At 38.0% G+C, this 18,167-nt stretch overlaps 1 protein-coding gene across 1 annotated transcript in view; it reads right to left on the reverse strand.

Annotated features, from left to right (window-relative positions):
* Positions 1–2,718: 2,718 nt before the first annotated feature.
* CNOT9 (CCR4-NOT transcription complex subunit 9) overlaps positions 2,719–18,167 on the reverse strand; it is a 28,313-nt gene continuing 12,864 nt past the window's right edge. The window contains exons 4-8 of the mRNA XM_027121452.1: positions 16,862–16,971; positions 12,085–12,194; positions 6,776–6,874; positions 6,469–6,560; positions 2,719–5,043 (exon numbers count right to left, since the gene is read on the reverse strand). Coding sequence (XP_026977253.1) covers positions 4,875–5,043; positions 6,469–6,560; positions 6,776–6,874; positions 12,085–12,194; positions 16,862–16,971 — 580 coding nt within the window. The 3' untranslated portion in view covers positions 2,719–4,874. The remainder of the gene's footprint in view (positions 5,044–6,468; positions 6,561–6,775; positions 6,875–12,084; positions 12,195–16,861; positions 16,972–18,167) is intronic.

Consider the following 18,167-nt stretch of genomic DNA (forward strand, 5'->3'; position numbering starts at 1 on the left):
TGCAGCAATGTGGGATCTTTAGTTGCAGCATGAGGGATCTTTAGTTATGGCACGCGGGATCTTTAGTTGCAGCATGCGGGCTAGAGCCCTGACCAGGGGTTGAACCCAGGCCCCCTGCATTGGGAGCACAGTCTTAACCACTGGACCACCAGGGAAGTCCCTTCTTTTATTTTCTTGACTAATCACACTGGCTGGGACCAGTATAATGGTATATGGAGTTGTGATAGTGGACATCCTTATCTTATTCCTCATCTCATGGAGAATGATTTCAATATTTTATCATTGAGAGGTTTACTGTAGGGTTTTTATTAAGATTTTTATTTTATTAAAAAATTTTTTTTGTTTTCATGAATATGAAACTTTTAACTTCTTTAAATTATAATTAAATTTTATTTTGGGTCAAAGTGATTACACACACACACATACATATATTTGTGTAATCAATTAACCTACCTACCTATATTTAACCTATCTACATACATATGTAAGATTTTTATGAGATTAAGGATATACCCTTCTATTTCTCGTTTTCAAAGTTTTTTAAAATCATGAATAGCTGTTGAATAGTGTTCTTTCCTGCATCTGTCTAGATTGATTTTTCTCCTCATACGTTGTGTGAATTGAATCCATTAGTTTTCAAGTGTTGAATCAATCTTGTATTTTTGCAGTAAACCCAAATTAGATATGACCTATTATCATTTTTATATAGCGCTAGATTTGACTTGCTTATTTTGTCTGGCAGTTTTACATTAACATTCCCGGGAGAGATTAGCACCTGGTTTTCCTTTCTGGTGATATCTTTGATAGTTTTGGTGGCTGGGTTATACTGCTTCAAAAGTGAATTGAGGGACTTCCCTGGTGGTCCAGTGGTTAAGACTCCATGCTCTCAATGCAGGGGGCCCAGGTTTGATCCCTGGTCAGAGAACTAGATCCCACATGCCACAACTAAGAGCCCGCATGCCGCAACTAAGAGCCCGCATGCCGCAACTAAAGATCCCGTGTGCCACAACTAAGACCTGGTACAGCCAAATAAATATATATATTTTAAAGAAGTGAATTGAGGTCTGTTCCCCTTTTCTATAGTTTCTGGAAGTTTATGATACTGGTGACTCTAAGATATGAATGATGTCCCTTTTTCCATTAAAAAAATATTTTATTTTTGGCTGCATCACGTCTTAGTTGTGGCACACGGGCTTCACAGCACGCGGGCTCTCTAGTTGTGGCATGCGGGCTTAGTTGCCCCGTAGCATGAGGGATCTTAGTTCCCCAACCAGGGATCGAACCTGCGTCCCTGCATTGGAAGGCAGATTCTTAACCACTGGACCACCAGGGAAGTCCCTCTTTTTTCATTTCTAATGTTGAGGTTTTTTTCCTGATCAGTCTATGGGTTTATCAGTTTTACTGTTTTTGAGGGAATGACTTTTGGCTTCACTGATTTTCCTTATTGTACATCTGTTTTCTATTTCATTGCTTTTTTTTTTTCTGCATTCTTCCTTCTACCTTTTGAATTTGCTATTCTTTCCCAGTTTCTTGACATGAAAACTTAGATCACTGACTTCAGCCTTTCTTTTGTAATGTGTGAGTTTAAAGTTATATATTTTAGTGCTTTACCTGTATACCACAGGTTTTGATATGGCATATCTTTATTACCAGTTAATTTTTTTAATTTCCTTTGTGCTTTTTTTTCTGTGACCAGTGGGTTATTTAGAACTCTACTGCCTGTTTTATAAACAGTTAGGGACTTTCCAGTTGTTGTTGTTGTTGTTGTTGTTTTTCCCTAGCTTAATCCCACTGTGTTCAGAGAACTCTGTATTATTTTCAATTATTCTGGAAATTTCCTGAGGCTTACTTGATGGTCCAGCTATGATCAATTTTGGAAAAAGCTTTTGGTGCTATTAAAAATATGTATACTGTTGGTTCAGTGACAATGTTCTATATATGTCAGTTAAGCTAGGATTGTGTTGTTCAACTTACCTATTACATCTGGTTTTAAAATAAATGTATTATTAAAAAAATTTAAATTCCACAACATTCTGGAAAGAAAAATCTCATTTCATTCTATGGTTTCCTATTTTAAATGTTTTCCTTGGACTTTTGATAGCAATTAACTTTGTGTATTCCCCCTCTCCCCCTCATACTTTCCCAGCCTTTGAGCAGCAGGAATAGTGAGCAAGGGAATCATACATATAGCTAGTAAGGAAGCTCTGAAGGCTACCAATGCCTCTCCTTGCCCTGTTCCATCATTGAAATGAAGGCCCTCAACCCTTGGAAAAAAGAAGCTGGAAGCAGAGGTTGGCTCTCGCCCATTAAGAGCCAGGAACAGGGATGGAAACAACTCTGGAGATGTGCTCTAAGTCTTGAACCCTGGAAGGAAATGAATATTAAAGTCTTTGATAAAATGTTTCAAGCTTTACCTCTTCATTTATAGAAGTCTCTCCCACACTAGTACTGTTCTGGCTACTACAGCCAGGAATGAGGTTCTGCCCCAGCAAGAGATACTTTGTCAGAAGAAGGGCACCATCTCAGCCTTGCAAACAGCTTTTATACATCAGTAATCTTCTCCCAAAGGACCTATCTAGAAAGGAACCATCACTGCCCTCTTGGCAGTGTGTGTGTGTCGTTCAACAGAGGTAGAGGCAAGGTTGATGAGGATCATCTGACCACAGTGCCTAGATACCTCGATATTGACAAAATAAAATCTCCAGTTTAAAAGAAAAATTATTGTTACAAAAACAGAAGCATGTTTTATTTCAATCCTGTTGAGGGAGTGAGGATGGAACACAGAAAATGCGGGGCGGGGGAGGGGTCCTCTTTATACACACAGGACATCAGGATCAACTACAAGGAACAATACCCATTTCCACCCCTCCCCGCAACTCCTACATGGGGTCCAAGGCCAGCTGAGAATAGATGGTACAAGAATTAAGATACTATTGGCACAGTACAATGGCCAATGCACCGAAAGATGCAGAAGAGAATTTTTCAGGGAGCAAGGCCTGGCCCTCAGCTGCTTCCCCAGAGGAGGGGGAACGAGAAAACTTTGGCTCAGAAGGAAGGCGGTTGGCAAAAATCAGGATTACCCTAGCTGGACTTTCCAGGTCAAAACTATGGGCTGAACGGAGTCAAGACATTTATCCAGTCCATGCTGTTCTCTGATTTCTCCAAGACCTCTTCTCTTCAGGCTTGAGATTAGTGAGAGCTGGCCTGGTTCTCCTCTTCATTTTGGAAAGCAGGGGAATAAGTGCTTATCCGACCCTTTCTACATCTAGGCTACTTAATTACTACTTTCTTGGCTCTAAAGAGACAGAAGCCAACTAACAAGCTGGCTCCCTTTGTGAAAGTCGGCTTGAAAGAGCCCTTGGGTTGGCAAACTGCCTCTGCAAAGGTTTCTCTGAGCCTGCCCCTTATAAACCCTCCCCAAATGTATTCAGGGACACCTTCAATCATGTGAGATGTGGGCCAAAAATACTTGGTCTCTCTCTAGTTGGGTTAATAATCCCATCTTTGACTGGAGATGGGGATTAGAGACAGAGAAAGCAGGTGATGGCAGGGGGAAGGACTGGGGGAAAGCAAGGCAGTTTACACTGCAGATTCAAGCCTCTGGATTGTGAATAGAGTCACCTAAAGCTCCAGAGCAGGAAGGGGGATTCTCTGACACAATATGAAAATGTGTAAAATATTTTAGTGGCAACCCTGTAATTCCCATAGACCAAAGGGGAATGCGTCAAAAAAAAAAAAGACGGAATAAGTGAGGAAGCAGAGTCCAGCCCTCTATCTTAAATCTGAATAAAATTAACTCATTCAGCTAATACTGCTTCAAGTACAATCACGAAGACAGATGGAACTGTAGATTCACACTAGGGCAAAGAATAGGATCAAGTAGCCTATCATCTTAAGCACAGACACCTCCCTTTTAAAAGTCATCTAGAAAATATCTTTGAGGACTTGAACTGAAGGTGACGTCCACCATCTCCTCTCCTCCCCCAATACAATACCCTTCCAGGACAGCCTGATGAATTAAGACGTCTGTTTTAAGTTTAATAGGAGGGAAGTGAAGAAGGGAAAAGCACGGAGATTTGGAAATGCTAGCAGCTAAAGCCAAAAGCAAGGTTAAGGTCCTTATGGCATCCAGAACTAGGGGTAAAAGAATGCGAAAGGGAAGGGAAACAGGTGGTGGGTTCCTGCTGTCCTTTGGCTTTATATCCTTCCCCTGCCTCCCATTCCTCCCAACAGCTCATGCAGCTACTGGCCTACTAGAGGGGATGTAATGCCCAGACCAACTTTTTATTGAGCTTACGCATCTAACAGACTTGTAAACAGTACCAACTGACAAAGTTTTGCTGAATATTACAGCTTGTGTCCACTAAATACACCTCTCTCTGAGATTAAAAACAAAAAACCAAAGTAAACAAATACTGAGAGAGAGGATGAAGAGACATATCTTGAGTCTTCCAGGAAGGCAAAATAAGAAAACGCCACATGGCTTGGTCCCAGGTGTTCACCATGCCTAGAGTGCTGCTGCTGTCACCACTGTCTCCCCTCCCTGCCAGTGGCTGGGTAGAGGTGAGGGAGAACGGTCATCTTGGGCATGCTGCAAATACAGCATTTGCTGGTGTTGACACCCTCCTTGGCTGTGGTGGCAGAACACTGTGTCAGGAGCCCGTTTCCTGGGAGTAGCAGAAGGAGCCCAGGTCCTCAAGGCAGCCTGATGGCAGCTCATACACCTCAGCAGGGGTACCGTGCCCCTTTTCTCCAGTGCAGTTCAGCATTGAGGTCGTCTATTCCCAGTCGGCGATAAAACCTGAGCTGTATTCCTCGCAGGTTCCCCCTCCCTTCCCCAACTTGGGGGAGTAGTGGGAGGGGACGGGGGAGGATCACTGAGGGGGCAGGGGGATACCCCGGGGATCGGTGACCTGGCCCTCTTGCAGGTTCTTCACGAGTTGTGCAAGCCAGCGTTTAGTGGTGGTGTCATCTTTTAGCACCTGGGCGAAGGTCGTGTCCTTCAGCTGGTCAGGGAGGCACTGCCTCAGTGCTTCACGTGCCCTACATCAGAAATAAACAAACCGACCAGGGAGACCAAACAAATAAACCCATATCTGGGGGACAGGGAAGAGCCCTTTTCTTAGATATAAATACATAGAATCCTGGGAATCTATGGTTCTGTCAAGGTACTTTAAGAAGCCATTAAAATTCTTTAAAGCTTATGTTAGGCATAGGCTCAGATTGCTCCAGGATCTGTTGTCTGCAAACATTTTCAGAATGATGCCCCAATGTAGAATTTTGTGACAAAGCAAATGGAATAAAATGGTGCAATAATTTACTTCAATTCAAACTGCTTTCTGATTTATTACAGTAAACATTGTCATAATACTCATGTTGGAAATATATGGATTATATAGTAAATGAAATATTCCAAAATCAGTACATTAACAGGGGATATGACCTCACTCATAGTATGATAAATTAATGAACTTTAAACTGATATAAATTTGTGTCTTTCCAAAAACAGCTTCAGCTTTATAGTTAAAACCCTTAATAAGAGATGAGCAGTAAAAACAAATCTATGGTAACATTATTATCAGATGAACTTTTAAATGTTTCATTTACTTTAAAATATGACCAGTAAAAGTCGAATCTGAAAACTCAAAAAGGTAAATGTTAACTATTTATAAGGCTGTTTTTTAAGAAAAGTTATAGCTTTTGTACTCAGCCTAGTTTCTTTGTACAAGGAGAGTTTTAAATAAACATATTTTCAAACTTTGGTGAAAACAGGAACCACTAAAGAACAAGACAAAATGGTCAAAGAAATAGTTAGGGCTTAAATAACCTCAGTGGCAGGAGGCTGAGTTCACATTAAATCAAGTTATCCTCATTCCTAAGAACACAGAAATCAACCCATTATGTGGTTTAGCAGAATCTGAGCAAGTGGCTTTCAGCATGAATTATGGATTTACAAAGCAAAAGGTCAAATATTTTTAAAACGCATTGTATCTACAATGTATGATTTCTGGCAGAAAGATTACGAACATAGGGAGATAAAACAATTAGCTCAAGGACTTTACAGGAAGAGAACTGGAAATATAATTCAAGAGCCCTCTGGGCCTGTTCCTTTCTTAAGAGACCTTTGAAAGTATACTTTTCTTTCTGACCACCTGGAGTAGCAACAGAAAGCTCAAACCACAGGAGTAATGTATCATAAGATTCACTGTCTGAACTCTCTGGAATTTTAGAGTAGGGTACGGAGTTCCAGTGGGGAGATAAAACTCTGATGGATTTTTAAATTCAGTACTTCAGATTTTAAAAGGAATTAATCAAGGTCTGTCTCAGACAAGCTAAATATAGTTTTATCCCTTCCCTGTCCTAAAGACATAGGAGCTACCCCATGAGATGGGGCAACTCCTCACTAGAGTATTTCCCCTGAAATACTCACCAGAGTATTTAAGTCCTATAAATCCTATAAATGTTTACCTGGGATTATCTGAGAGTCGAAGATAACATCTTACTACATGCTTCAGCAAACGGGCGGAAGGCTCTTTGGATAGCTGCAGGACCATCTTACCCTGTTTCCCCCAAAACAAGGTGGGATAGGAAAAAAACACACAAAACACAAAATAATCCTAGTTGATATCAGAGAGCAGATATTGCAAGAACAGTTATACAAGATTCCACAGTTGTTATTTCTAGTTGGGAGACTGAAGCAGCTCAATATCGACTGCAAAGCGACTAAGCTGTGTGATCAGAAGCAGTTTCAAAGAAGGCAAATGAAAGAACTCACCAAGATCATGGCAACATGGGAGAAACGCTCATACGTCTGACATATATAAGCCAAACCAGTGTCATCTAAGAGGATCTTCTGGAGGATAAATGTGGCAACCTGGAGTAAAACAAAATTAAGGAGTCCAAAACGTTGCTCAGACTTGTCTTCCAACTGTCTGTTTTTCTCCCAGGAATAACCATAAGCAGAAAACTAAGCAAATACCCTTGCATTCTATATAACTTACTTGACGAGACACGCATAGTACAAAAAAATTAATAAATATTACCATATTGGACATTTACTATGTGCTGGAATTTCTCCTTAAGCCATAACATGCCTTATCTTATTTTCACAACAAACCTATGAGGTAGGTACCATTGTTATTCTCATTTTACATAAAAGGTAGGTAATTATCAGAGTCTTAAAAACAGAGAGACTGTCTGTTACTGAACACCTACTATGTGCCAGGTGTAACTGTTGATCAATAACTTGCCAGGTTAAGGTCCCAAGTGACAAAGCTACTAACTCAGAGTTGAGATCAAACCTAGTTAAACACAGAGCCTCTTCCCTTTTCCATGGGCCAAGATGATTTTAGCAATTCAGCTATGCCTCATCTCTTCCGAATGAGTTAGGTAAATCTTTTCTTATTCTTAAAAGATCTTAAAGGAAATAAGACTTTTAAGCCTCCCTTCGAAAATTGTTCCAACAGTAATAAAGAATATACTCACTTTAAGCTCATTAACTCTTACATAGATGGGATTAAAAAAATACTAGTTTAATTCAAGTCAAATGATTATTATAATGATTCTCTTCCTCAGCTGCTCTTCAGAAACAACTGTGGGAATTGTTTTATTTTACTATTTTACTGGGGTATAACATTGTGGTTGGCTAAATAATGGCCCCCAAAGATATCTAGGTCCTAATCACCAAACCCTGGGGATGCTACTTTATATGGCAAAAGGGACTTTACAGATGTGATTAAGTTAAGAATCTTAGGGGAAGATTAATCATCTTGGATTATCCAGGTGGGCCCTAAATATAATCATCACAAGTGTCCTTAAAGAGGAAAGTGGAGGGAGATTTGACAATAGAGGAAAAGGTGATGTGACAGAAGCAGAGAGAGATTTGAACATGCTACACTGCTGGCTTTGAAGATGGAAGAGGGGGCAGTGAGCCAAGAAATGCAATTCTAAAAGCTGGAAAAGTCAAGGAAAGGGACTCTCTCCTAGAGCTTCCAGAGGGAATGTTGCCCTTACTGGCACCCTGACTTTAGTTTTAGCTTGGTTAAACTGATGTACGGTTGCTGGCTTCCAGAACTGTAAGAGAATAAATTTGTGGTGTTTTAAGCCACCAAGCTTGTGGCAATCTGTTATAGCAGCAATAAGAAACTAATACAAACATATACACAGTAAAATATGTAAAGTGCACTAATCTTAAGTGTATCTTAATTTTTACATCCTACACATCTGTGAACCACAACCAGATTAAAATACAGAACATTAGGAGGTTGGGATTAACACATACACAATATTAAATATAAAATAGATAACCAACAAGGACCAACTGTATAGCACAGGGAACTATACTCAATATCTTGTAATAACCTATAATGGAAGAGAATGTAAAATAAGAAAAAAAAAATATATGAATCACTTTGCGGTACACCCGAAACTAACACAACATTGTAAATCAACTATATTTCAATAAAAATGAAATAAAATAAAAATTTTAAATAAAATAAAATACAGAACATTTCCAGCACCCCAGAAGATTCCCTTGTGCCTTTTCCCAGTCAATATCCTTCCCTGAGAGGTAATCACTATTCTGATTTATCCTCACTGACTGTTCTTGCCTGTTCTTGAATTTCAAATACATATATGGGTCATATGGTATGAACTCATATATATCTGGCTTCTTTCACTTGACATAATATCAGCCACATTGCATGTATCAGCAGTTCATGCTTCTTAACTATTGTGTAGTTTATTTTGTAACTATACTACAATTTACCCTGCATAGTAAAAATGCTATAAATACTCCTATATATGTTTTGATGCCCATGAGAGCTTTTTTTTTTTTTGCCATGCTGTGTGGCTTGTGGGATCTTAGTTCTCTGCCCAGAGATCAAACCTGGGCCCTTGGCAGTGAAAGCGTGGAGTCGTAACCACTGGCCCGCCAGGGAATTCCTGAGAGCTCATTTTTCTTGGGTATACATTTTTGGGTGATAGGGTAGGTTTATGTTTATAGTGGATACTGCCAAACAGCTTTCCAAAATAACAGCTTTCCAAAATAACTTATACTATACACTCACCCAGGGGGATTTAAAAAAAAACACAAATGTCCATACTTTATCACCCTGCAGAACGGTTCAGTAGGTCAGATATGGGACCTGGACATTGATGTTTTAAAAACACTTCACAGGGACTTCTCTGGTGGTCCAGTGGTTAAGAATCAACCTTCCAATGCAGGGGATACGGGTTCGATCCCTGGTCGGGGAACTAAGATCCCACATGCTGCGGGGCAACTAACCCCAGGTGCTGCCACTACTGAGCCCACGTGCCACAACTAGAGAGAAGCCCGCTCGCTGCAACAAAAGAGCCTGTGTGCCGCAACTAAGACCCAACACAGCCAAAAAAAACCCCAAAGAAACAAAAACACTTCACAGGTGATCATGCCACACAGCTCTGACTGAGAACCTCTGCTCTACTGGGTGTCTATTATGGCAAGACGTTTGACTAAGCATCGTACATAAAAAGTGAACACAACGAGGTGTCTGCTTGCATGGAGCAAAAGAAGAAAGACTTGCCAGGAAGTGACTATAAACCATAAAACGTAGGATAGGAAAAGTATTCTACTTGAAGCGTAGTAAAGGTCAATGGGAACATCTACACATCAAGGATGAATTAATTCTAGTAATGGGCAAGGAATGTAAATAAGGGAGGGATCATTAGGATGGGGGCTCCTGGAAGAAATGTCACTAAAGAAGCAATGAATCTTTTTCTGTCCCAGCCATAAGAAGTCAACTTGAAAAAACCCTATTCATAGGCAACTATGAATAAAAAATGACAGAATACAGTTGTAACCATTCCAATCCGGTCCCGGAAAGCCACTGAAATTAACAAAAGGAATAAAATTAAGGGACAAATGAGAGAAGAAAAGCATGAATAGGGACTTCCCTGGTGACGCAGTGGTTAAGAATCTGCCTGCCAATGCAGGGGACATGGGTTCGAGCCCTGGTCCGGGAAGATCCCACATGCTGCGGAGCAACTAAGTCCGGGAGACACAACTACTGAGCCTGTGCTCTAGAGCCCATGAGCCACAACTACTGAAGCCTGCGCACCTAGATCCCGTGCTCCACAGCAAGAGAAGCCACTGCAACGTGAAGCCCGTGCACTGCAACGAAGGGTAGCCCCTGCTCACCGCAACTAGAGAAAGCCTGTGCACAGCAATGAAGACTCAATGCAGCCATAAATAAATAAATAAATAAATTTATTTATTTAAAAAACAAAGAAAAAAGAAAAGCATGAACATAGATCACATGTCACTTATTCTTTGTGTGTTAGTAGAAAATTGAAGACAGAGGTTTAAATCCTCCCTAACACACAAACCTTAGATGGCAGGCTGGGTGGAAAAGTATTCAGAGGTAAAATACTTGACTTAAAAGCTGCCAACTTCAGCTCATAACATCTCTCTTTCCATCCATTATTTTTAAACAAATGGCAATCTTGGATAAAAAGACGCCCACAGGGAAACTTCTATTGAGACATACCCTACACAGGGGTAACAAGTAATACTTATCTGCATTTTCAAGGAAATTGAAGAGAATGTGGACTTTAAAGAACATTTTAAAAAATTCAAAGAACATAAAAAATTCAAAGAAGAGCTGAAAGGACATGAGAAGTGAGAGGCAGAGACTAGAGGAAAAAAATTAATACAAAATTAAACTGCTACATGTATACACGGAATACTTCTGGAAGGATTCTACAAGAAAGTAGTAATACTGGTTACCACTGGAGAGAAGAACTGAGAGGCTATGGTAGGAGACTTCCATTTGTTTGTATACCCATTTGTAGTAGCATTTGAATTTTTACTTTATTTGTATTGTGAATTCAAAACAAAAAAAATTTAAATCATTACATCTACTTATGTCCAACTCAGCAATAAGTATTTACCAAATTAAAAATTAGAGTGACTAGTCTAGTCAATGTGACTAGATACACTTTGGAAGCAGAAGTAAGATATTGCTAAAAATAGTCAGCAACATGGAAAAGTAGCCTTGAGAAAAATCACGATATGAAATTAAAGATAGAAAGTAGAGAGGGAAAAAATATATATTTGAAAAATAGACAATACAGCATAACTGATGTTGCTGAAGCAAGAGGCCAAAACAAATCAAAGGGAAAAGTATAAAATTAACCAAAAAAGAGACACAAAGAGTAGGCTCTTCCAGAAAAAAAATCTGATATAAGATTATCAAATGATGGACTTCCCTGGTGGTCCAGTGGTTAAGAATCCGCCTGCCAAGGCAGGGGACATAGGTTCAATTCCTGGTCTGGGAAGATCCCACATGCTGTGGGGTAACTAAGCCTGTGTGCCACAACTACTGAGCCTGTGCTCTAGAGCCCATGAGCCACAACTACTGAGCCCACGTGCCATAACTACTGAAGCCCGCACACCTAGAGCCCGTGCTCCACAACGAGAAGCCACCACAATGAGAAGCCCACACACTGCAACAAAGAATAGCCCCCGCTCGCCACAACTAGAGAAAGCCTGCGCACAGCAACGAAGACCCAGTGCAGCCAAAAGAAAAAAAAAATTATCAAATGAACTTAAAAATTATAAAAGAAGCTTATAGATACCACACAGAAAAAGCAAGTTCACCAATGAAAGAAAAATATTAGGCTGACCCAAGATTTCACTACAACATTCAATACCGGAAGACAACAGGGCTATGGCAATGGAGTTCTGAGAGGGAAAATAAGAGGTTAAGAATTTATACCAGTCACATTATCATCCATGGTTAAAGTGCAAAGCAGGGAGAAGCTCAAGTATATATACACTTGATTATGCATAAAAAAATGTCTGGAATAATACACCTGTGTAGTGAGAAGTGGGTTCAGATGAAAGGGAGAAATTTAGTGTTTTAACATGATATTCTTCTGACGGGTCTGGGTTTTAAAATCATCATTATATAACAATTTTTATTTAAAAGAGAAAAAACATTCATGAAAGTTTCAAAAAACCTGAAGAGAGGCAGAAAATGATAACCATGAAGAAGTAGCCCAAGAGTCAACAATATAGAATCTAATTAAGATAAAAACACACACCGTTTTAGAAAGTTCACTTCCAGATTCCATAATGCGCAAACACAAAGGGATAATTTCTGTTGTCAGTAAAAAGTTGATTACTTCCTGCTCATCTGTTTTCACCAGGGCCCCTAAAGAAAATATGGACAAACAAAATTATTTCAGAGTCAGGGTTTCCAACTAAAATTGTTCATCCAGCTAGTTGTGGAACTTAACATACAACACAAACTGTGGTTTATTAAAAAAAAAAAAAAGAGGAAGAAAAGCACAGGTTGACTGTTGTCAACACTAAAAGATCAGGTACCAAGTTTGGTCTACCATATAGTTAGCATCTGTTTAGCTATCTAAATAATTTTTCTATCACTCTTGGTAGGCATTCATACAATAATATCACCATCTCTTCCCCATATACCTTAGGTAAGAGAAAAGAATTCTACATCAGTATTAAAGCACATTCCCAGGTAGCAAAGAAAGGATGTCAGTCTGAATCCTACTTAAGTCACAATAGGCATAAACAAACATTACTTCCTGGTTATTCAATTGCCCTCTTTTCCCAAAGAGCACAAACACTGTAGGGCATACCTAAACAAGAAACACACACACCTGGATTCCAATTCTGGTTCCACAACTAGTTTACCTAAGTTTGACAAAGTTACCTTCCCTTTGCAAGCCTCTGTTTCTTTATAAAATAAGAGTTGGACCAATGACTTCTAAAATTCATCCCAATTCTATTACTCTGTTGGTTTCTAAACTTACACCACTGACCGGGTGTCAGACACAGTTCACTGATATCCTCTCCATTCTGCATATAGGGAGGCAGAGTCCCATTAAACAAATGACTGTTCCTTGAGCTGCCCAACGCATCACTAGCTTTTATATGAAAGGCCTTAGTTAACTGGACCTGTAATAACTAAAGTCAATCACTTCAGGAGAGAGTAATATCATTTACTTTAACCAGAACTGACAATCTACAAATGCTACATCTCTAAACAGCACATACCATAATTTACTAACATGGCCTGCTGCAGATGGCAGATTATTATCTCACTTAGATTTTTTACATGTAGGTCTAAAGTCCATTTTGTTAATTTTGTATAGAGTACAAGGTATAGATCATGGTTCATTGCTTTACATATGGATATCCAATTGTTCCAGCACGATTTACTGAAAAAGACTATCCTTTCTTCACTAAATTCTCTTTGCAGCTTTGTCAAAAATCCAATTGACCATAATTGTGTGGGTCTATCTCTGTACTCTCCATTCTGCTCTACAAGTCTATCTTTTCTCCAATACCACACTGTCTTGACTCTGTAGTTTTCCAGTAGGTCTGGAAATCAGGTAGTATGTGTCTTCCAACTTTATCCTTCTTTTTAAAAAATGCATATTCTAGTTCATTTGTCTTTCCAGATAAAATTTTAGGATCACCTTGTCAATTTCTATAAAAAAAATCCTACTGGGATTTTGTTAGAATTGCTCTAAATCTATATATCATCTGGGGGAGAACGACATCTTAACGACATCTTAACGATAAACCAATTGATGAATATGGTGTATCTCTGCATTTATTTAGGTTCTGATTTCTTTTGTCCTTGTTGTATAGTTTTTAGCTATAGACTATGCACATATTTTGTAAGACTTACACCCAAGTTTTTCACGTTTTGGTGAAATTTCAATCTCTAACTGTTTAGTGCAAGCACACAAAAATGTAATTGATTTTTGTATAATAACTCTATAACTTACAACCTTGTTAAACTCACTAGTTCTAGTAGCTTTTTTCTGTAGATTCTTCAAGACTTTTCAATGCAGTTAATCATGTTGTATGTGAACACAGTTTTCTTTTTCCTTTTTTTAAAAAATTTTTTTATTGAAGTATAGTTTCTGTACAATACTGTGCAAGTTACAGGTATACAATATAGTGATTCACAATTTTTAAAGATTATACTCCATTTATAGCTATAAAATGTAGCCAATATTTTATTTTTTCCTTTCTAATTTGTATGTCCTTTATTTTTTTTCTCTTGCCTTACTGCACCGGTAAGGATAACCAGGATGAGAATGAATAAGACTGGTGAGAATGAACATCCTTGCCTTGTTTTCAATCTTAGGGGGACAACATTCAGTTCTTCACATTAACTATGATCTTAACTGAAGGGTTTTGTTTTTGTTTTTGTACTTTATCAGGTTGAGAAAGTTCCCCTCTATTCCTGCTTTGCTGGAGTTTTTATCACGAATGGATACTGAATTCTGTCAAAGGCTGTTTTTATAAACTACAGAGAAGATCACATGATTTTTCATCTCTAGTCTGTGGATACGGTCAATCATAATGGCTGATTTTTGAAAGTTGAACCAGAATGATTTCCTGGGATAAAACCCACATGGTCATTATGATCCTTTTTACATGTTGTTGGATTTGATTTGTTACCATTTTGTTGAGAATTTCTGCATCTGTGTTCATGAGGGATACTGGTCTATAGTCTTTTTACTTCTTTTTCTGTTTTTATTATCAGAGTAATGCTGCCCTCACCAAGAGTTGAGAAGCCTCCTCTCCATGTTATGGAAAAGTTTTTAATAGAATTTGTGTTATTTCTTCTTTAAGTTTTTGGTAGAATTAACCAGTTGAAACCATCTGGGCCTAGAGTTTTCTATGTTGGAAGGTTTTTAACTACAAAAACTATTCAGCTTATCTCTCTTTTTTTTTTTGAGTGCACTCTGCCAGACCGTATTTTCAAAGAATTTGTGCATTTCACCTAGGTTGTCAAATTTATGGACAAAGAGTTATTAGCAGTATTATCTTATTATCTTTTTAATTGTCTGTAGAGTCTTTTATAATGCACCCCCTTTCATTTATGGTATTTGTAACTTGTGCCTTCTCTTTTTTTTATCAGTCTGTCTGGATAGAGGTTTATTAATTTTATTGAATTTTTTTCAATAAAAAATTGGGGTGGATGAAATGGGTGAAGGTGGTTAAAAGGTATAAACGTCCAGTTATAAGATAAATAAGTCCCAGGGGTATAATGTACAGCATTATGACCACAGTAACAATACAGTATTGTATGTTTGAAAGCTTCTAAGAGAAATCCTAAAAAGAGAGATCGTAAAAAGTTCTCATCACAAGGAAAAACAATGTTGCCTAGGTGTGATGATGGATGTTAACTAAACTTACTGTACTGATCATTTTGCAATATATACATATACCAAATCATGTTGTATACCAAAAACGAATACAATGTTATATGTCAATTATATCTCAAAAAACAAAACAAAAAAACACTGCTTTTGGTTTCACTGATTTTATGTATTGATTTTCTTTTCATATTTTCATTGATATCTAGTCTTTATTATTTCCTTCCTTCTGTTTGCTCTGGTTTAATTTGCTCCTTTTTCTAGTTTCTTAAAGAAAAGCTTAGCTCACTGATTGAAGACCTCTCTTTCTTTCTAGTATAAGCATTTAATGCTACTAATTTCCCTCTAAGCCCTACTTTAAGCTGCATCCTATAAATTTTGATACGTTGTATTTTTACTTTTACTCAGTTTCAAGTATTTTCTAATCTATGTTATGTATCACTTCATTTATATTCAAACTTGTCTGATAACCCTTGAACTGCAGGAAAAAGTCTAGGCCCAAACATTCACCTTCTGCTTGTACTCTCAATGACTTGGGAGAAACTGAGTTTCTAAAAATACATGCAAGGGTAGACAACTGGCTTAATACCGTCCAAGTACTGTTTCCACCCACCACACAGTCAACATTTACCCTAACAACACATAAGTGCATCATCCAACCACAGTAGTAAAAAAAACAGCAGAAGTAGGATGATTTGAATTAGAATAATGAATACAAGTGTTTTCTTTTGGCTGGAATCATGTTGATGTTTTAAATCCTACACGAGACGTTTTTATATCTTACAAGCTGGAAAGAATATATTGGGAAAAAAGTTTCTAATTACAGTACCACTTGGGAGAAGATGTAAAAAACAATAACATTCATTTGGAGTATGAGATAACAGTTACTTCTTAAAAGTAGAATAAAATGTTCCTGAGAAATACCAAACTTTTAAATTATACTTCCTGATTCATGGTTTATAAACATAAGGATGTGAACACAGGTTGAACATAAAAATAATAACCAAACAAAACAAAGTTTGTATAGCTAATGTTCTTATTATTTGGTTAGTATGTCGAGCAAAAACTATGAGAAAAAGACACTGAAAAAAGGAAGGGCAATTTAGGAAAGAAATCTTCTTGAATGTATTTACATTTCACAAATCTAAAGATTTTACTACCTAGGAGTCTAAGATCTGAAATAGCTGATACAGCGTTTTAGACACATCTCCCATAATAAATGTACATGGAAACATTAATTTGAGCATGCAAAAATTCAACGAGCTAAAACAGAAAGTAAATCCCTGGAATTATGGGAGAACAGCTCAGAAGTGACAAAGATGAAAAATCAAACCAAGAAACAAACTCAAATTCTTACTCCTGTAATAATAATCTTTTGGTCAACACTCTTGTTCTTTACTTTCCCTACAATTATTAAACATTTCTACATACACACTGAATTTAATCCCAAATGTTGGGTCTTACAGCCTTATTAACAATACTCAGAATGGTACTTGGTAAGAGCAATAATGTTCTGATATTCATTTATTAGTAAAAACTAATTTATTAGACTCAACCCCGAAGACAAAAATGAATAACTGGTGAACAAAAGCTACAAAAGAACAGACAAAACACCTAAGACCACTATTATGAATGATGATGATCCCAGGCTTGCGAAACGATCCTAATAACTTACCAATAACTCCAAGACTGGTTAGCCGAAGATACTCAAAGGGACGTGTTTTGCTGACAGTGTGCAAAAAGGGGTACAAAAAAAGTGGGATGTGTGCTGCAAGAAATGCTGACCTAAAAGAAAAAAATAATCACATTCAGAGCCCAGAGTTAATTTCTAAGGATTCTGAACATTCCCAGGTGGTTAATTCTATAAGGCCTATAACACTGCTTGACCAAGGAATCTCTAGGAAAGACTGTTACTGGTCATTAGTCTAGACCAGTGGTTCTCAGTTGGGGTGATTTTGCCCCCTCAGGGGCAATGTCTGGATATATTTTTGGTTGTCATACTGAAGGGATTGACATCCACTGGGCAGAGGCCAGGATGCTGCTAATCCTACAATGCACAGGACAGTCCCCTCTTATCCCCCTCCTCCCACCGCAAAGACTTAATCCAGCCCAAAATGTCAATAGTGTCAAGGCTTCAAACCCTAGCCTAGACCAATGGTTAAGAGAACACACAATTTTCCCTGTATTCAGTACCAAGTACTTTAAAAACTGATAAAATATCCAACTGCAAGTTTTAAAAAATAGGTCATAAAATGCACTTAAGGGCCCAAGAGATTCTCCTAGATGCCCTCCCTCATCTAGTTTATGGGTCAACAGTAATATTCACAGGTAGGAGCTGAGAAAAACTTATAAACCAAGACAACAAAATAAAGCAGCCATTATCAAGGTTTATCTGTTATGCTTAAATAGAGCTTTCAGATACACTAAGTATCCTAAAAACATTTCAATCTGCAGCTAATATGTTCAGCAACTAATATGGAATCAGTCTATTACTTTATATAATTTATAATTATAACTTACAGGAGAGCCAACACCCAAAAATTTTAAGAAAGTACTCTTGCATTTTTAAGTACTTAAAAGTAATTTTCTTAGCAATGTTTCTAAAGTTCCGAAAGGTCAGTGCCAGCCTAGCACTCAGATTTTATAAGGAAAACCTGACAAAGAGAGGAAAGGCTTTAATAAAATGACTATTAAGTGCTTTAAGGCCATAAAAGTCACAAAGCAGATTCCTGAACAGAATCTCCCCTTTCTTAATTCGTCAGATATAGCAGGAAGGCAAAAGTGTCTCAATTTGAAAGCCAATTCTCATTTATTACAGAGGTTGCCTAAAATCCTGTGTTAAAAAAGATTCTGAAGCCAAATCTGGCTTACTATGTGAGAAAAAAGTGCTGAGTCCAAATACTAACTGAACTCCTACTAAATGCCATGCACTGTGCCTCATGTGTGGCACAGTGATGCCTACCATGGATTCAGGAGGGAGA

The sequence above is a fragment of the Aethalodelphis obliquidens genome, unplaced genomic scaffold (assembly GCF_003676395.1).
Source record: "Aethalodelphis obliquidens isolate GAN/ISIS:26980383/991018 unplaced genomic scaffold, ASM367639v1 scaffold2, whole genome shotgun sequence".
Classification (NCBI taxonomy): Eukaryota; Metazoa; Chordata; class Mammalia; order Artiodactyla; family Delphinidae; genus Aethalodelphis; species Aethalodelphis obliquidens.